At 41.9% G+C, this 20,986-nt stretch overlaps 1 protein-coding gene across 4 annotated transcripts in view; it reads left to right on the top strand.

The window, feature by feature from the left end:
- INSC (INSC spindle orientation adaptor protein) overlaps positions 1-20,986 on the top strand; it is a 129,722-nt gene that overhangs the window by 69,008 nt on the left and 39,728 nt on the right. For all 4 annotated transcript variants that reach the window (XM_012456587.2, XM_012456586.2, XM_064365141.1 and 1 more), the window contains 2 exons: positions 7,394-7,507; positions 17,008-17,133. In XM_012456587.2, the coding sequence (XP_012312010.2) occupies positions 7,394-7,507; positions 17,008-17,133 (240 nt within the window). The remainder of the gene's footprint in view (positions 1-7,393; positions 7,508-17,007; positions 17,134-20,986) is intronic.

Raw genomic sequence — 20,986 nt, 5'->3', positions numbered from 1 at the left:
TGGTCTTCGACCTCTCATATCCTTTCTTCTGCTTGATCAATTTGACTGTTAAAACCTCTGCATACTTTGTGGAGTTCTCGAATTGTATTCTTCAGTTCCATTAATTCACTTATATTCCTCTCTAAATTGTCTATTCTCGTTAGGATTTCATCAAACCTTTTTTCAAGGTTCTTAGTTTCTTTACGTTGGGCTAGAACATGTTCTTTTAACTTACAGAAGTTTCTTATTATCCACCTTCTGAAGCCCAATTCTGTTAATGGAACACACTTGTTCTCCATCAGGCCTTGTTCCCCTGTTGATGAGAAACTGTGATCCCCTGTAGAGGGAGAGGCATTCTGATTTTGGGTATTCTCAGCCTTTTTACGCTGGTTTCTTCCCATCATTGTAAATTTATCCACCTGTCGTCTTTGTAATTACCAACTTTCAAATTAAGTCTCTGAGTGGACGTCAAACTTGTTGATTCCCAGCGCCGGAATCTGAGCAACCCACTGCACTGGCTAAAACAGCGGCATTAAGATTCATCGTGCTTTTCTGCCTGGGAATCTCTGGTCTGGCTTCCCTCTTGAATCCTTTTTCAATCAGCTGAATGGGCGACTCTGCCTTCCCAGAGCTCCAAATGTCGACCAGAAGGGGACCCAGTCCCATTTACTCTGCACCGAGAACTGCTGTGCTGAGGCGCTGGCAAAACCACCATGCCAGCCACAAGAGTCGCGCTGGTGACCTGTGGGGCTCCTCTGCTGGGAATCTCCTGGTTCGTGAGCAACAAAAATTCATCTGAAAGTGTGGCATCCTCTCGTTCTCTGCGCTTTCACTGGGAGCTACAATCCTGAGCTGCTAGTAATTGGCCATCTTGGATCTCTCTCTCTGATTCTTTTAAATGTAACTGAAATATGCTTTTGACAACAATCAAAATTTTCAAGATATGGTGGATAAAATACAGATATAAATTTTACATTTTAAAAAAATTTGTTGCACATTGTTTAAGATAACGAAGTCTATTTTGCCAAAATACTTTTTGAAATATCTACACTACTTTTCACTGCCTGTTAACAAAAGAAAAAATTAATTGCTAGCAGTTATACTAATTAGATTTAAGCAGTATATACCTTTTTTTTCTTTAAATACATAGGGAAATTTGATCATGAGAGCTACTAAAATTAATTGACTTATTTATGATTTTTAAATTCTCAGTTCTTATTTAAAATACACCAAAGTTTAATACGTATGTACCCATTTACTAAAGGAATACCGTGCTTTTTAAATCATATTCTTAGATTTGTTACTAACTTAGATTGTTAACACATATTACTTTGCATTATTACATATTCAGTAAATTATTTTATCTTGGCTTTATAACATGTACAAATAAATCAAATTTTATTTCAGGTCTAATTTATTTGAATATTGACAGTTTTTAGATTTTTTCTCGTAGAGAATAATCTTCATAATTATTTGTCAGTAGATTTTTGCATTTCTTGAAATACATATAGAAACATTTCTTAAATAGAAATGAAGTCAGGTCTTTATTAAGGAAAAGTTAACTCTGACTTGGCTGATTGGGTTGACTAGAAGAACTATCTTTGCCAATTAGGTTATAGAGTGTGTATTTTTCACAAATTAAGTAAGTAAATGCTTCAAGCTTTTGACAAAACATATTTGAAGAACAAAAATATCTTATTAAAAATTGTATTGGCAATGAAATTAATAATATTTTGGTTTTCCCAATCCTTTTAGAATAATTTGGGTGACTCAAGGTGCTCTTAAGTGAAAAAGTAATGGTTGTAATTAATAGTTATTTGATAAGTCTTGTAAAGTACTTTTGGAATTTTTCCCAGAAACTGAGAAAGTAAATGAACAACTCTAATGATTGGGTAACAAATGCTTTTGCAAGTCAAGTCTTTTCCAATTCTTTGCTTCTGTCAATTTTGAGGAGGACCAATTTAGAGGAGTTATCAGCTGCCAGATTATTAAAAAAGTGTTTGATGATAGATTGCTATGTGATTATATAACTTTGAAGGTGACTCAGGGGGTTGAGCAATGTACACAAACTACTCTCATTCCCCTCTATTGATTTATGGGAAAAAGATTTTTTGGAGTTTACATCTAAAAATATAGCATAAAGTCAGTATTCAATCATAGATACATAAATGAATTAGCTTAAAAAGGATAAAGAACCTCATTCATCTTATTTAGAGATATATTTATTTTAAAAATTAAATTTGTATAACTTACAATTTTATAACCTATTTATTTCATTTTGACCACTTGGGCTGATAATAATCCTCAACCAAGAAAAGATTTTTTTTAATACAGAGCCTGATAGTAACAGGAAATAACATTTCAAATTTCAATAGTAAGTGTAATAAGGGTGATCAATAAAACACTTTAAAACTTAAATTTGTTACATTAAATTCTGAAGGAAAAGTGAAATGGGAATATAAATTTAATGGATGACGCAGAATGCTAAAAAAGAGATTATTCATGTATTTTTTTTTAAGTGTGAATGATGATGGTATCAAGTTGTTTTGGCATTTAGAATATATTGAATACATCTGAAAGAGTGATGTAATGGTTTTATTTTACATCAATATTTGCAATTTCTGGAAGTTACATTCTTTCCAACTTTGCTTTTTAAACTTATGATAAAAAATTTAGCTGTCAAATTAAAAATGTGCAAGGGTACATATATTTTTCAAAATGTTTTTAGGGTTAAATTACAAAAAATATTCTTTTGACGTAAGATACACAGGTGCTTCTCGTTCTGTATCAGGAGGGTTTTGTCCCTGTCTCTTGCTAGAGGGTTGCTTAAACTTTAAGATCCCTGTCTGCTGGGAAGGGTTTTCATTTGGTTTCTGCACTTGCTGCATTTGAACATCATCCTCAGCAGATACCTGAACTGAGGCCACTCTTGATGTTCCCGAATTCTGAGTCCAGGAGGGCCAGTACCTTTGCCAGGTGCTTCTCAGAATAGCATCTTCCTATAGCTTTTGAATATACCAGTTTTGAATAGTATTTCTTTCTGCTACATTTTTTTTTTCAGTAATGAACTCTGCCTCCAGTGTTCTCTTTCCCTCTGTTAATCCCCTATTCCTGTTAGAGAGACTCATTTGAATTTCTAACAATTTATTCTTCTTCTCATGTTGGTCTTTTTCCTTTTCTACTCAGAGTGAATGCAGCATCTGGATCTGAGCTACTTTTCTGCTTTTACTTCCCTTTGCTTTCTGACACATTCTTTTGTTTTTCCAACAAACTAATCTAGATGTTGAGGTTTCCCTGATTGAGAGAAATGAAATTAAGTTTTGGGTCTGTCAAAATACTTTAGTTCTAAGAGATCTTATCCACATTTATGTTCCTAAATTGGATATTACCATTAGGAGGTATTTTCCCATCTGACCAATAGCTCATCTAAACCCGGATATAATTATTATTTTGTCTGTCTTCTCTACAGCACATCCAATCTTTCTGTGCTTCCCTCAGAGTCCTAATTCATGCATTTCTCCAGCAAGTTCTGTTAGGACAAAGGAAATACTGCATCCCTACTTCAACAAACTTTCACCTGAGATGGTTTATCCAGTAATCCTTCAAATAGTTCATGTTGGTCTCTGTAGTCTTTTCCTGTGTTCTCAGCTCTATTATTAAAACATTAAAAAAAAACCCCAACAGCAATTGCTTTTATTATATCTCATGATTTTAAGGGTCAGTAATTTGGATGGAGCTTGCATAAGTGATTCTTCCATTCCATGCAACAACAACAGATGTGGTATTCAGCTGGCAGGTAGCTTGAAGAGTGCTAGACAATAGTATTCACTTGCATGTATGGTGCCACGAAGGGGATGGCTGGAAGGCTGGTCTTAGCTAAGGGTATTGATAGGGATCCTACACTTGGGTTTTCTAGCATGATAGTCTCAGAGTTATCAAACTTCTGATATGGAAGATCAGGGCTCCCAAAACAGTATTCCAAGATGCCTGGGTGGAAGCTTCAATGAAGGCTTTTTATGACCTGGCCTTGGAAGTCTTAAGACCACTTCTGCCAAATGCTGGCTTCTATTGGTCAAGCAAGGCATTAAGACCAGCCTAGATTCGAGGGAAAAGGAATTAGAATTCATCTGTCTATAAAATAAGTAGAAAAGAATTTGTAGCCATCTTTAATCTACCCCATCCTGTCAATAATACCTGCATTTTATGCAACCCCTTTGCACAGATGGCTACTCTACTCGGTCCGATTATCGACTTTCTATCCAAAGCTTTACAGAGAGATCTTATAATATTTTCCTGGCTCCTTCTGAGGAGCTCATGCCAATTTTGTTTTTGAGAGTTTACCTCCCTTCTGATAGATTTCTCTGGGTTGCAGTCACTCTTTTTCAGATTGACAAACAATGAAAAATACATTTTTTCTTTTCTAATTCCTTATCCAGAGAAGTTAAACTGCTTGCATCTCCTTAGCCCCCTTTTATCCCTTTCCCTTGGTATTTAAGATCTTATTTTTTTTTTTGTTTCACATCTGCCTAGTATGAATTTTAAGAAAATATTTGTCATTCGGCCTCAGCCTATCTTCTTTTATTTTTTTTCCAGTCTTTTACCACTCTTCTCATGACACAGAGTGAGGCATATTTTTAAAACTTCTCCAATTTCTGCTTTATTTCCTGAAGAAAACACCTTGATTTGTAGAGACTCTGTCAGTTTGAGGCAGACACTAAGGTAGTAGATAGGAAATTCCTATGATGGATGCAGAGGAGGAAGCAGAAGCAGGCATGGAAAGCCATGTTGCAGGTTTGACATCTGAGAAAGAAAAGGAGGAAGGAAAAGAGACAGGGAATCAAGCCAAAATCTCATGATGCAGGAGTCCCCTGTCCCACAGTCATGCTGACTGTTATAGCTGGGAGTAGCTTAGGGGAAGTGTTGCTTTGGCAAGAACACAGGGTGGATCCACAGGGGCAGTTGCAAGGTCCTCACTCACAAGCTCCGGTTACCAACACATAGTGTTAGACGTGAAGGGAATGGGAAGCCAGGATGAAGACTCACTCTCCTATTTGGTGAGAGCTATTAATGAGACTGGACAGTAGCCTTGCCTTGAGAGTTCCATCTCCACTAGACCAGGTGAGGCCCTGCCTACATTAAAGAAGATGGATTTACTGACCTTATAAAATGGGACATTGAATTCAGAGGAGTCAGGGCCCAACTCCTCCGTAGACCATATTTGTAACCTTAGTCAGGTCTACGTCTGTTTCTTCCACTACAAAATGAAGACTGGACAGATTATTTCTGAGGTCCTTTCCAGCTGTGACATATGGTGATATTTAGGGCCTTGAAGATTTCAGTGGCATCCCAGATTTACACTGTGGAAGGGATGCTTACAACTTTTCTTTGTCAGAGATCTGATTCACTGAGACATATCTGAGGTATAATTACTGTATATATGTGTATAGACATTAACATGAAATTATTCTCAGATTTAAATTGTCTAATATTAGCAGCTGATTGCAAAAGACATTGGGTTTGAATTGTTTAATGTAATGCTAATTTGCTTCAAGTGCAAACACTAATCAGGAGCATTAGGTAATTGTCATTTAGGTACAGGACCCCAATATATGAAATCTGCATTTTCATGTGAGCATTAGTATCACACATGTAGCTGCTTATGGTAACAGTGGGGAAGAATTCTAAGAAGTGTGATTATTATAGAGATTTGTAGTGACAAATCTTGCTTATTAATTTTACCTTTTGTTGAATCTCTAACAAGAGGCATCTATCAAAACTTAGAGCACAATTTTTATATTTAATATAGTTTGATTAAATACACACTTAATCTTAGACTGCTATATCTAGATTAGCATAATGCGTGTGTGTGAAGAATTTCATAAATTTGAATAAAGAAGACAAAAGGGAGAGCAATTTACCTTGAGCCTCAAACCTCTTAATTTTAATCATTTTACAAACAGGGCAACCAAAGTATAAGGAGCTTATCTTAACTGCACAAGATCACAAAATTATAACTGCTTACAGTTTTATTTTGCTTTCACCTGGCAGGTACCATTACAAGTCCTTTATATATATTGACAACCTTAAAAATGGACACAACTCCCTTAAAAGATAGAAATTGTTATTTACACCATTTTATTTATTTATTTATTTGAGATGGGGGTCTTGCTATATTGCCCAGGCTATTCTTGAACTCCTGGACTTGGCCATACCCTCTGCCTCAGTCTTCCAGGTAGCTGAGACTTACAGGCATGTACCACTGCAGCCAGCTTATTTTTACACCACTTTATAGATGAGGAAACTGAAGCAAAGAAAGGCTAAACTGCTCCAAGTGTTGCTCTTAAGTGTCTTTTCCATAACACCAGTGTTTAATTAAAAATAAATTTCACTATAATGTTTTAAATAAACCTGGCAACTGGAACCGCATGAGTGGCTGCTCAGAGCACCCAGGTCTGGAGATCTTACTTTCTTGCATGAGGTCCTCAAAAGTTGCTCTTCCCAGTCTCTATCTTCATCCTTTCTAGGAGAAACTTGAGCTACTGGCCTTAATTAGCAGGAAGGAATCCTTTATAATCAATGAATCACATGCTCCAAAGCAAATGGTGGATAATGAAGTGGTTTCAAGTTACATAAAACACGTTCCCCCAGAAATTAGCTAAACTTTTCTAGAAATAATCTTCGTATCGTATTTGTTAATGAATCTTTCATTTGCTTTCCTTCCTGAATCTCCCTTGGTCTTATGTTCAGTCATTTCCAGCGCCTCTCACCGCTACCCTCAGATTCTTCAGCCTTGATCAGTGTGACATTCCTCACCTAATTACACACCCTTTGACAGGATTCCCAGTGTTGCTATTTCGTTTTGGCCATATCCCCTAAACAATAAGCTACTGGAGAGGGCAAATGTCCAAGAAAAAATGTCCCTCAAGCAGTAAACTACTGTGGAATACTTCTCTTGACTTAACCCTTGAACCCATCACTCAGCTGGATTTCACCATTGGCTAATAGGCGTTCAAAATGAGCAAATTCTTTGGTCATAGCTGTAGCCACTCATTGACTTTCAACTTGATGGTTTGTTAATTTAACTGATGATTTTTGTTCTCTTTAGAAGCCAATAGTATTTACTGACCCCATCAATGCTGGGGACTGATTTTCTGAGGGACTAGGGCAAGGCTAATTATTGCCCATGTCCCAGGGGTTTCAAATGATCCCATATCTCTAAAATGTAGCTTAGACTTTACCTTGACTGATACCTTTCCCAAAACTAGAACCTCATTGCCCTCACAGTGGGGCAGTGGATAGGGGCAGGAGTAGATTCCATGGTTACGATTAGGAGCATGGGCCCACTGTTGTTCCACTAAAATGAGCAGAGGGTAGAGATCATGAGTAACTAGCTAACTTTTCTCTCTCTCCTTAGGCACTGGTGAGAAAAATTGATGCCTCGGACAATATCTACACCACAGAGTCCACCACAGGGAACCTGTTCAGCTTGACCCAGGAGGGGGCTCCTTTGTGCCGCATCATAGCCAAGGTGAGCTTCATGGTTAGGGGCCAAAATGGCAGGCCTGGGGAAATGCAAGGAAGCTCACTTGTTCAATGGGAATGGCTGGCTAAGGAGGTCTATCTTGGCTCCTGCATTAGCTTGCTGTGTGACCTCGGGAGAGTCACCTATCCTATCTGGGCCTTGGTGTCTCCATTTTTAATAGGTGGCTGGCTAGCCCCTCTGATTTCATTTCACACTTGAGACAGAAATCTGGTGCTCTCAGAGCCTCTATCATCTTTCTTTATGTAGTGTATGTTATAAATATCAACCCTCCTTCTCCATCTCCACACATCCTTCCCTTCCTGGTAGCTGTGGTGTCCTGAGGTCCATGGGATGTGGTGATTTAGTGGATAAAGAGACCTTCTGGCATGTGGCATTTTGGGTGATCTATTGACCTTATATGGCTCCCTGACATCATGGTTGTAAGACATGGGCTGTCTCAAACACAGTTCAAAGAAAAGGTTTTTTTTCATATAGACGTGTGTATAGCTTAAACTCTATCCACATCTCTTAATGCTGCTGCCATAACAATACACACCCCATAATAATTAGCAGTAGCATTAGCAGGAGAAAGAGGAAGAACAGGTCTACAAACATGACATTTGCCACAAACTCAGAGGCATTTGTTTTCTGTGTTCCCATCCAGTGCTCTCAGTACCTTTTTATGTCCCCTTAGAATCTTGTGAACCTCAGCATCTGCCTATGATCCCTGGAAAAGCAGGAGGAGAATCTGGGTCCTCTATTGTTTTGTCACCAAAGATACCGGCCCCTGTTCAGCAGGCAGCAAGACAAGATGGGCTCTGAAATACACTCAGTCTCTGCCTGTCCTAAGCTTTCCTACTCCTCCCCCAAAAGGAGGCTATACAGTTCTCTGAACAAAATAAAATGTAAGGATTTGCTCAAGGAATACAAGAAGGGAGAAGAATACAGGCTAAACTTCAAATCAGGCTTGATTCAAGTAATGCATCTCAATTCTGTTGGCATCCTTTTAGGCCTTCCTATCAGTTTCTCCCTCTCCCAGGCTGAAGAGGAGCCCAGAGACAGCCTCCCTCTCTCCTCTGGCTCTCTCTGTTGGTTGGGTCCTACATTCTGGCCATAGGCTGGGGTGGCTATGGCTGTCCCAGCTGCTTGTCTGAGGAGAAATCAGAGGAAGGACAGGGACATAAGTTATGGCCTTCACACCTTTTGTCTTTGTGATTTGAACGTCTTTCTCTCTTTTGCCACTTGGAAAACTCTTACTCAGCATTCCACACTCAACTCTGTATTCTTCTGTATTGCTTTCCAGACACCCTCCCACCTGTGATGTCTAAAAAGAGTAGCAGGCACTGTCTCAGCACTTACCATATTCTATTTTGTTATGTGTTTTAAGCTGTGTGCTTTTTAAGGACAGAAACGTCTGAATCATCTCTGTGTCCTTAGTGCCTAGTGCAATATCTGCACAAAGTGGGTACTCAAAGAGTTTGTTGAATGAGAAAGTTACAAATTCATAGATCCAAAATCTCTGAGAGTTGAGAGGGAACTGAAGTTCATCTGACCTTCAACTTCGGTAGGGGGTTCTGAGGGGCTGTTAAGAATCCAATGGGTCATCCTGTGTCCAGAAACAGATTCACTGGATGTGAAGTTTTTAAATACACCTCCTTATCTCTCATGTCCTCAGTTCTAAGGCAAACTCTCAGAGTACTACACTTTGAGAGCTACCAAAGCTGGTATGGTACTCCCTAACAACATTTATACTCAGGCTAGATTAATATATATTGGAAGAGAATTCACATATATTTGATTCTATTATATTTCTGACACTATATCAATGAGATCTCATGTAATTGTTATGATTCTGTGAGGAGGGTGGTACTAACATTTTATACAAATGAAGACACTGAGGAACAGAGAAAGTAAATAACTTGCTCAAGACTATATACCTAGCAAGTTGAATTGAAGGTATGCAAATTGTGGACTTTGATTCCAAAGGATTCATTGCACGTATATGTCTGGAAGTGGGTCTTGGATTTGTGAGGACAGAAGCTTATAGAATTATTGGGGCCTTACTTAAGTAAAAGATTGTAGAGTTATGAATTCAAAGTGGGTATTTGTTTAGAACAAGAAAATAATTCAGGAATATTTCTAAAAGGCAATTCTATACCAGGTTGGTTTGCAATAATTCACCTACATGAGATACCTACATGAGACACCTATATGAGACACCTACGTGAGATACCTACGTGAGATACCTACATGAGACACCTACATGAGACACCTACATGAGACACCTACATGAGACACCTACATGAGACACCTACATGAGATACCTACATGAGACACCTACATGAGACACCTACATGAGACACCTACATGAGATACCTACATGAGACACCTACATGAGATACCTATATGAGACACCTACATGAGACACCTACATGAGACACCTACATGAGATACCTACATGAGACACCTACATGAGACACCTACATGAGACACCTACATGAGACACCTACATGAGACACCTACATGAGACACCTACATGAGACACCTACATGAGACACCTACATGAGACACCTACATGAGACACCTACATGAGACACCTACATGAGATACCTACATGAGACACCTACATGAGACACCTACATGAGATACCTATATGAGACACCTACATGTCTCTCACACTCAACTTCATGGCTGGATCTGAAAAATGCCTGCTACCACTCCAATAATACACTTGGAGAAGACTAAATCAAAAAGGATGGTGGTTTTCATTAATTACAATGGGGGTTGTAACTCATTAGCTTCATGGTTAACTTGCCCCTGAACTTGGCTTCAAGATACTTAGAGCAAATATAGGTAACTGGTAGCCCTAGCACCTCAGTAAGGTCTTTTGTTTCCTGTTTCCATTCTCCCTTTTCACTTGAGATGTGACATCATCATCAGAGACAGAACCAGGGATCTAACTGGTAGCAAAGTTATATCCTTCAATAAGTTTGCTTAAGTTGCTAGTCACAGGAAGATGCCCCAGAAACAGTGGTTCCAAGTGCCCACTCTGTATCACAGTCCCTCAGGGAGTTTGTGGAAAACACAGATACTTTTGCCCTTCCCAAGATTTCCTGGGGTCCTTGAGTTTTCATTTCAAAAAGCTCTACAAGTAATTCTGAAGCATGGCCAGACTCTCAGTATCACTGATCTAAGCCCCTAAAGCAATCTTAAGAGTAGAGCAGGGTAAATGCTTGTCAACTCTTGTGAGTGGAGAAGTGAATTGTATGTAATAGCAATAGCTAACATTTGAGTGTTGCTGTGTTCTGTCCTTAATGCATTACATACTTCATTTCTTTTAAGTCATGAAACCATTCTATAAAGAAGGTACCATGTTGTTACCGTCAATAGTTGAGGAAATGGTTTAAGGAGCTTATTCCAGATCATGCAGCTGACAAGGAGTAGAGACAGAATTGAACCCCAGTCTGTAATTTTAATTCAGAGTTCATGGTCCTAAATCCCACAGTGGTGACTTCTGGTTCAATTCTTGACCCTTCAGGTCCTTGAGCCAAATTGTGACTCAGGAGTTCTCAATCCTGGATACACAATAGAACTACTAGGGAGCTATTTTTGGATTTGATTTAATTGGTCTGGAGTAGGTCCCGGGATGAATATTTTAGCTTTCCAAGTGATTCTACTATGCTAAATGGTTTGAGGACCTCTACTCTCTTTTGGGAGTCATTTACATGTATTTAACCTGAAGACCTTGTGGTCATGTTGGGGCGAAGGGGATGGAAGAGGTAGCATTGGATCTGTTTTCTCCAAGGCTTCTGTAACTCAAATATTTAACTTGGTCAAGAATGCTGACTGTAGATTTTTGTCTTGTTGCTGTGGGGGAACAGCAAACAGTTCCAGCCTCTGAGTTGAAACTGACTCAACGTTAGTTTAATGATTAACTCCAAACAGTAAGTAGATGAATTTCTTTTGGAACAATGATCATTTTTCCCTTTCAAAATGAGTTGCAAACACATGCTAGGTTTGGCTTCTCTGTATGGATCCGAGGTCTGGGTGGGAAAAAGACTTCTTCTGAATGGTGCATGGGGTCTGAAGATGTTTTATGTTTTGTAAAGAATGGGCCTTAGAAGTTTCCTGGGAAGGAAACTTTGCTGGGCAGGAGCTCTGAAGCTCTGGGTGTTCTTTTTCAGGACCTGGGCACTCACGGTCTGTTTCCATGTGCCACTTGATATAGACAGCTCCTACCACCTGCCTGCATTTGTGCTTCATGTTCAGGAAAGCAGAGAAGGGACATGCATTTGGTTGTAAGTCAAGATGATGTTTAGCCTCCTGCAGAGTCAGTCCCCTGTCAGGACCAGGCCTTAACTCTAGTTAAACATTAATCCCAAACATTTCCAGTTGTAGAAAGCAGGGGAAAAGGCCTGTGTTGGGACAAGAGGGTAGCTCTCATCCCAGTTCTGCCACTAGCTCACCAAAGGAGGTTGGCCAGACCACTGGGTATTGATGCCTCCTTTGTGGCCTGAGGATGCCGGACTGTATATTTAAGACACTTTCCAAATCGACCATGCTGCCTGACTTTCCCAGTGTCCTCATGGGAAAAGCGAGGATGCAATTTTACTTTTATCCTGTTCTGTTTTAAAATACAAGGCTAAGGTGAACTGTTTTCCACATTTAGTCATCACTTCCTTCGTTTCCGTCCACAGGCTTCTCACCTGTTCCATCCCCTCCTCAGCTACTCAGAGATCTCGCATGCCCCTAACACTCCCCTGGGCTCTCAAGTGCCACGACCAGGAGTTGTTAAAGATTTGGAATGATCTTTTGGTTATTTACATGGGTCATACCCTCCAGAGCCTGCCAAGAGAGATACTTGAGTCTCATTGAATATTAACAACAACAATGATAATAATTACTATTTATTGGTGGTGTCCTATGTGTCCAGGCCCTGTGCAGGGACTTTCACACAGTTGTTGTATCTTGTCCACATGCACCCCTCTGAGAAGTGTATCAGTGACCCTCTTTTACAGGTTAGAACTCCAGGACACACAGTGGTTGAATACATTGAGCAGTTGACTCTTGAAACCAAATTTGTCCAGCTCTGGAGTCAGTGCTATTTCCATTTCACCAGATCAGTTGGTTAAAACTTAGAGTCTTTCCCTTTCCAGACAAAACTCTGCTACAACAATCTGTCTCCCTCTTAATCAGTATTTCCTCTTTCTCTGCTCCTGGTCCACTGCACAGTGATCAGCTTGCTTGCTCTGTGTATAAGGCTGGTGGAGGTCAAAATTGGAAGGCACTGACAGGAGCTGGGAATGAATGGGAGAATCTGAGCTTTCTGAAGCCAGAAGTGATCAACTCTGATGATGATGGTGGTGATAACATCTGTAGTAGCAGTAGTAATAATAAATTTATTTTTATGGCACTCACTAATGTTCTAAGGGCTTTATATAAACAACGTATTTGAACCTCCCAACAACCCTCTGTGGTAAGCAGGATCTATCCCCATTTTCCAGATTGGGGATCTAAGACAGCAAAGAGGTCCACAGCTAGTAAGTGACTGAACTGGAATTTGTACCTGGCTATTGGGCAGCAAAGGCTATGCGCCTGGTTACTGTTCTGAACTGCTTCTCAGCAGCCCCTCCTCTTCTTCTTCTTCCCACCTTCCTCCCCATTCTTTTCCTTCCTCCTACCCACCTTCCATGCCCATTGTTTACTCAAGCATGGTGCTATGCTTTCCATTCACCATCTCATCTGATGCTCCAACAGTCTTTCAATATGTTTTAATTCCCATTTTGAAGATGAAGAAACAGAGTTTCAGAACGCACATAAATAATTTATTCAAGCAGAGCTGGGATTTTACCAAGGTCTGTAGATTCCAGAAACTTAATCTCAACCTTTTGATCTGATGTTTAGGGTCCAAGGGATAGAGTAGACAGAGTGTTGAAGCAGAGAGAAGATTCAGGGAGGACTTTCATCTTTCCAGCTCATCTTTCCATCCCATCTTTCTGGGCTAGAAAAGGGAGTTCCTGAATCTTCTCTTTGGGAGAAGATGGGAGACTAATTTCTCCCACACAATCACTGTGTTTGGGTTTCCAGTTCCAACAGTGAAGTAGGAGTTGGGAGTCTCCAACAAGCACTGGACAGCATCCTAACGTTGGATGCTCAGTAGATGTACCCAATGTTCTGACAATGTGGGGCAGTGACCTAGTGGCCTTCCTTATCCACCTCTTTGGGACCTGCTGTGGTGTTTGTTTGGGCCCTTCATCTATCTGAGCTGCTTCTGGGAGAGAATTGGGCAACCTATCTGAGGATGTCCTCTCAACTTCTTGGGTTCCTCTGAAGGCAAAGAATAAGCACAGGCCTCTCTATGATGATGGTGGCAAACCCCATCCCTTCCCCTGTGCAGGGCACAGAAAACTCCTCTGGGCTTCATCAAAATTATCCCCCTACCACCAATAACTCCTCTGTTATTCCCTCCACCAGCAGCCCACACTCCCCACAAGTGATTTCTTCCCACTTTATGACAGTTCATCCCAAATCTCTCTGAATAATTCATACTGTTATGTGGCTGGGCTCTGAGCCGGAGCTTTCTATAAAATTAAACAAGCTTCAGCCAACAGTGTGATTCTGCTTGCTCAGGCCATTCCCAGCTTCTCTCCAGGATGAGTGCTGCACTTGGATCTTGAATGGGGGCTCCAGAGTGATCCTCAAGACCAATCCATCTTATTTCCTCTATGGCCTCCTTCTTCCTCTCTCCTCCCACATATCCTAGCCCTTGGGGCCCCTTTCATGAGAGTATGAGACATTCTTCTAACCAGGAGACCTCACATAGCCTGACCCTTACCCACTGTCCAGAACCAGGTAGTAGGCCTTTCTACATGCACTAACTCAACTGCACCCCCTCAAAGCTCAGACATATACTATTGTAGCCCATTTTTAGTGTAACACAACCAGCATCAAAACCAGGATTTAGACTAGAATCTCCTTCTTTTGGATCCAGGAATTTCCCCCTCCCTTTCCTGGTAGCTAAAAATGCTAAGAAGGCCATTTTTCATAGACTTGAGAGAGATGTAATGAGACTCCAATGCAAATGCATACAGAGGCTTAAATATAGTTGTGCTGGGCTCAGTACCTCCTGAGCCAAAGGAGGGCTGCCACATTCATCCTGGCTCAGGCCTCACGCATGTTCTTTGGCACTGTTTCTTCATTGTCTGCTCCAGATGCAAATATCTGTCAATCAGTCATCTCTCTCTCTCATCTATCTACATATATATAGAAATAATATAGTATGATTTATACAATATGTATATTTATAATTTATATAATATACAATATGTAAATGATTTATACAATATGCATAAATATAAATAATATTTATACAATATGTTTCAATATAAGCACACACATATATAAATATATATCTAATATGTAGGAAGGCTAGTAATGACCAGCAGGACTGGCTGAGGAGAGCTTAGGACTTCTATTTCTTTTCTTCTCATTTTGAAGAGTAACCTGGTTTTGCTTCAGTGATTTTCTGAGTGAGATCTGTATGTAGAACCCTCATGCAGATGTCCCAGGAGCCATGGGAAAGTAGGAAGGCAGGAGTAAAGGTTGTGGAACGAGAAATCAGAGGGGTAAGTGTCTGTCTCATGCCAGACATTTTTATTGGAGTAATTATGTGCATTTAAAATCAGAATGGTTCTGTCTTGACCCTTTTACAACCCTCCACCCTCTGAGCTTGTTAGGGGCTCCTGCTCTGTGCTCCCTTAACCCTCCCTGCACCCCCAACCACATGCCATCGTTTCTTTACCCAGCTTTGTATCTACTTTTAAAGTCATCTGCCTTCTCTATGAGACCATGAGTTCGGTATGGACGGGACTGAAGCAGTCTTGCTCAGTGTCCAGCATGATGTCTGGCATATAATAAACCATCAACATTTTTGAATGCATGAATGAATGTACCAGCCCTAAGCTATGCCCTTTCACACCAAAAGAAATGAGGGGAATTCAGCCACCCCAAAGGGAATATAAAAGTTGTGATCACTCTTAGCTGATTTTAAAATGTCAGAAACTATGAACTCCCCCAGAGTTGGATACCTTCATCTTGATCCCTCAAGTGATCAGCAGCAAAACTCTTGGAAGGCAAAGGGCCCATGAGCCCCTATCATTTTGGAGTGGAGGGGAAGGGAAGATCTGGGATTCAGCTATTTTGGTGAACCTGTGCTGGGCTTCTTCTTTCAATTTCCCATTCATTGTTTTATCAGTCATTCACTGCTGTATCCTCAGCACACATGAAACTGAGCCTGTGCTTTTGTTGCCAGAGTTCTCAAAAATCTGATAGAGGGTGGTCTTTTGCTGAACTTGCCTTCTTCCTGTAACATTTTCCTCAGTTTTGGGAACTGGTGCAAGGAGGTTAATCCCAGGAGTGATGAGGTTAAAAGTGAGTGCCCTGAGGGACCCAGTTCAGATCAGTTGCTCATGCATTATTTACTGCTGCCAACCCTAGGCACCCTGCCTGCCTTCAGGGTGGTAGAGAGAGAGAGAGAGATCTAGGCAAAGCTAGATGTGGGGTATCCAATTCCTACCACTCTGGATGCCCCAGGTAGTGTTGCCACTGGTTTGCTGGGCACCTTGATTAGTCACTCTAGTGATCTCTTGGCTTACTTTGCTCCCAGAGTTAAGGTGGGCTCTGGTGATTATTATGAATAAGTCTGACTAGTTAGCAGGGCCCCTGGACAATGAGCTCCACACTCCCAGATTCTTGCCTGATGATGAACACTTTACTAGAAAGAAATTTCCATAAATAGCTCTTATAAAAGGAAAAGTACATGCTCATCACACCCAAGAGCTGGGATGATTGTTTTTAAAAGGGTTATTATACACACACACACACACACACACACACACACAAACAGGAGTAAATGAGAGAAAATGATAATGTGAACCCATCTAGACTTCAGTTTTTTTCAATAAAATAATGGGAGGAAATGGTAGTACTAATGTAAATAAAACTTTTTTTTTTGCCTGCCTCCCGCAGCAGTCAGAAGGATCCAAGGAATAGCATGGTGATTGTTGGCAGAGGGAGAACCAGCTCTAGGCATCTAGTCAGTTCCTTCCACCTGCCCCGATTGGTTTCTAGGACCTGTTTCCTGTGACTGCAAACCTGCTCTATGGGCGGCTGCTCCAAGGGAGTTGCCAGATGTTTGAGAACCCTGTTGAAGGGTGCTGGTCACCAGCCCTAGCAAATATGCCTGCCTCACACCCCTGGCTCCCGAGCCCCAGAAGCATTTAGGGTATGCCATCTCCAGCTTGGACTATGACGAGTGACATTATTTGTGGAGCCAGAATTTCACTGTAGTGTACATTTGAGCATGTGAGCATGTATGAGTGTGTGCGGGGCGGGGATTGCTGGATGCAGGGAGGACCCAAAAGCATATATGGTGAATGAGGGATGTCACTTATTCTTGAGTTAGCCCCAGACAAGGAAGATGATGTAACATTTTTTTCTCTTGGCAGGAGGGTGGGGTCGTGGCACTCTTCAAGGTTTGCCGGCAGGACAGTTTCCGGTGCTTGTATCCCCAGGCGCTCCGCACGCTGGCCTCCATCTGCTGCGTGGAAGAGGGTGTCCACCAGCTGGAGAAGGTAAGGACCGCTGACTGGGTGGTGCGTGAGGTCCTTGAACGGGGTGGGGATGAGGGACAGGCCTCATGGTGGCCATTTGTTCCTTTCCATGGAGCAAGTGCCCCAGGTAGTCCTTTTCCCAGGCACCATTCGGATAGGGCTGCTGGGACCTGGACTATGGGAGTTGGTGAAGAGGTGGAAGAGATGGGGACTGAGGAGCCTGACCAGGAAAGGCAGGGCTCAAAGGGACACTCAGCACTTCCAGGGAGGGGGGTGACTACTGGGGAGACTCCTGTGGGATGGAACATGGTAGGAGGCAGGCAAGTCAGTGGGGTGGTGTTGGGGTTCAGGGTGGTTGATTCTTCACCCACAGCAGGCCTCTTGAAGACAGAAGAGGATTCAGGTCCTGGGGTGATAGAGTGGGCAAGAGTAGGGCAGCGCTGGGTGCTTGGAAAAGCAGGTGGGGCTACTCTTCACTAAAGACCAGTGGGCTTGGGTGACAGAGGTGGGAACCCCAGTCCAAGTGTTCACTGGGCCAAGATGGCGTGGGAGTAGGGTAGGGTTAGAGAAGGAATGTGGTGATCTGACAGGCCCTAGTGCTTCTCTTCAAGACTAACCTATGGTGACATAACTAATTCCAGCCACCCAGACCCCTGCCCTGGTTGTGGGGCTGAGGCTGCTCCTCTACCCAGACATGAGTGAGTCTGAGCTTGTGTATAGGCGCCCAGGGAGTCCAGCCAGGAGGGCTGGGGAGGCAGGGGCTGAAGTCTGGGGTTTCCCAACCAAGTTTCCAGGAAAGATGCTGAAAATTCTTGTAGAAAAGTGGAAAAGCATGGTATGTCCTCGTACTATGGTGGTGCCTGCAGGATTTGGGGTAGGATCTGAGTCTGTTCCTGTGAGCTGGTGTAAATGGGGACGGGAGCCAGCAAACTGCTCGCTGTCCTTGGCATCAATGTCCCACAGTCTGGTCCTGGCAGCCCAGATAATTCCACCCTACCCTCAGCTTCCTCACTTTGGTCTGGACTATTAGACAAATGGTCATCTTACTTGCTACCCTGCCTCTTTCCAAATCTACTCAGATTATTGGGACAGGGTCATAGAATCATGAACTTATTGATGCTCTTAGCTAAGGATGGAGCATGGATAGGGAATCTGCTTATTTTACAGATGAGAAGGCTATGGGTCAGAATGGGGAAATAATTTGCCTAAGGCAACAATGAGATAGTAGAGGAGCTAGTGCCAGCTCTTTGGACAGAGTGCCCCCTTCCCACTGGGTTGAAAGTCTTCATATCTAGTTGCTATGAGCACTAGATTTGGAGGTGAGAAATCCATGCTTACTCCTTCATTGTGCTATTCATTGGGTAGCTAGGCTCTGAGGAGAGAAGTGACTTGCTTAGAGAGAACCAAAAGCAAAATCTGAGTCTTGTAAGACTGAAATCAATTACACTTATCTCCATTCCAGTGCACTGTCTGATGGTGTGAGCACAGATATGCTATGTATCTCTTATATGGCAGAATAGAGGAGTGGGGTGGGTGGTGAGTGAGAGAAAGACAGACAGACAGTTGGACTGGATAAAGGAAATGCATTGAGCATCCTCAACTTCATGTGCTGAATATAATTCCCTCCCTTCTCCCATAGAACTTGTTCTTCCTTTGATAGTGTACAAATGACCAAATGGGGTTTGTTTCTCACCTTTCCTGTCTGGTTGGCAGGGAGTATGGGAAGAGAAAATAGAAGGAGCTTGGGATCACCAGCCCTCCGAAAGCAGCAGATTATATGGGTTTAGTGAGCTTGCAGTGCAGAAGGAAGTTTTCGATTCAGGGAAGAAAAACAACAGAGCTTTTTGCTTGTTTGTTTGTTTAGAGATGAAAACTTGTGCAGCTAGGACAGCTGGAGGCATTTTTCCTTTTACCTACCTGATGCTGCTCAAATGCGAGTGCTTTAATGTGTCCTTCCCAGTCCTGATGGCCCAGGACCTAGCCTGGGATTCAGACCCTGCCTAGCTGAGCAAAAGAAGAAAGAGATGGTCATAGTCTAGGGCTTACTATGTGCCAAGTGCTGAGCTAGTCCACTACATATGTCCTTTCATTAATGCACCAGAACCTTGTGAGGTGAGCACTATTAGTATCTCCATCTTAAAGATAAGTAAATGGAATCTCAGACAGTTTAAGTGACTTGCCTAAGTAACATAGTAAGTGTTGGAGCCAGAATTTGGATCCCCATCTGCCATAGTCCAACACCCAGTGTGTGTTTCGACCTTGCTGGTTTAATGGTTCCTCTGAGAGAACTAAAAATGTCCCTGCAGCTTAACCCCAGACCACCTTGCTGTTCCTGATCAATGTGCTAACCTATCACGTTCCCAGCTGGCATAGGGATAGTAGCTTACCTGGACATTTCTCCCCTACAGGCCAGATTGCTTATAATACACAGACACTCATGAAATATTTCCTCTGTGCCAGGCACTGAAGAGGAATAAGACTTACCCTGGTAAGGGCCTCTGAGTGATCAGAAATAACTATATTGTAGAGTAGTTGTAGAGCTTGCAAAGTGACTCCACATGGATTCTAATTTCATTTGATGCTTGCTTCAAGTTTGAAAGTATCCCCATAGTATGGATAAAAAAACTGACATCCAGAGAGGTGAAATGACTTCTTGCACAAAATCATACATTATGTAATTCATTCAGCAAATATTTACTATCTGCTATTTGCCAGACACTGCTTTAGGTGCTGGGAATATAGTAGTGAACAAAACAGACAAAGCCCCTTGTCTTCATGGAGCTTACATTCTAGTCTAGAAGGTAGCAAATTATGGTCCATGGGCTAAATTCAGCCTGCTGTCTGCCTTGTATGGCGCATAAGCTGAGAATGAATTTTTTTAAAAAATTTTTAAATGGTTGGAAAAAAAACAGAAAAAGAGTAAAATGTTATGTCCCATGAAAAATTATGTGAAATTCAAAGTTCAGCATATAGTTTTATGAGAACACAGCTACGCCCATTTGTTTGGGTGTTCTCTATGTGCTTTCATACCAAAACAGCAGAACTGAATAGTTGCAACAGAGACCATATAGTCTGAAAAGCTAAAAATATTTACTCTCTGGCCATTTATAGAAAATTCTTGCCGAGCCCAGTTCTAGCAGGTAAGGAGGATGTCATGACCACAAAGAGAAGAGCAATAACTAACATATATCGAATACTTGCTTTGGCCAAGCACTTTGCTAAGCCCTTCCTTTCATCAAGTCATTTATTCCTGTTATATCCCCACTGCTTACAGAAGAAAGGGAGAATCAGAGACTCTCAGGCAGTAATGTAATTCCAGCTCTGTTGGGCCACAGCCAGCCTGGGCTGTTAACCATTGTGCAGACTCAAAATCTGATATTGTGAGGCCAGTGTCTATGCTCTTTTCCTCCATGTCATATCGCTTCCAAAGTTGTGAGAAGTTCCAGAGATACCCATGAGGGCCTTAATGTCCCCCACCCTCCACCCATGACCCCCTCCCTGGGTCCTGCCCATGCCTTCCACCCACTGTGACCTGGACTGCTCAGCACTGCCCACAGAGGCTCTGGTGAGGTTGGCCATTGTCAGTGTTGAGGATGGAAGGTGGCGAAGACCAGGCACAGGCCGGATTGTAGAAACCACAGAGTAACAGGTGAGTGAAGGTGGAGCGGGGAAGTGCGGTTCCCCACGGCTCTTGTCAGCCACCTACTTACCAGTTCATGGCCTAATTAGATCACATCGAAGCTGCAGCCTTCCCCTCCTGATTTACTGGCCTGGCTTTCTCACCGAGGTTTGCTTAATTAATTGGCATCGGGAAATGAGCTGGATTTGGTGAAATTCATCACTGTTGTGCAGCTTCTCTCTCCTTTCCTTCAAC

This window comes from Aotus nancymaae, unplaced genomic scaffold (genome assembly GCF_030222135.1).
Source record: "Aotus nancymaae isolate 86718 unplaced genomic scaffold, 86718_ANA_hifiasm-v0.15.2.pri h1tg000059l, whole genome shotgun sequence".
In the NCBI taxonomy this organism is placed as follows: domain Eukaryota; kingdom Metazoa; phylum Chordata; class Mammalia; order Primates; family Aotidae; genus Aotus; species Aotus nancymaae.
This window is presented reverse-complemented; position numbering and strand designations above follow the sequence as displayed.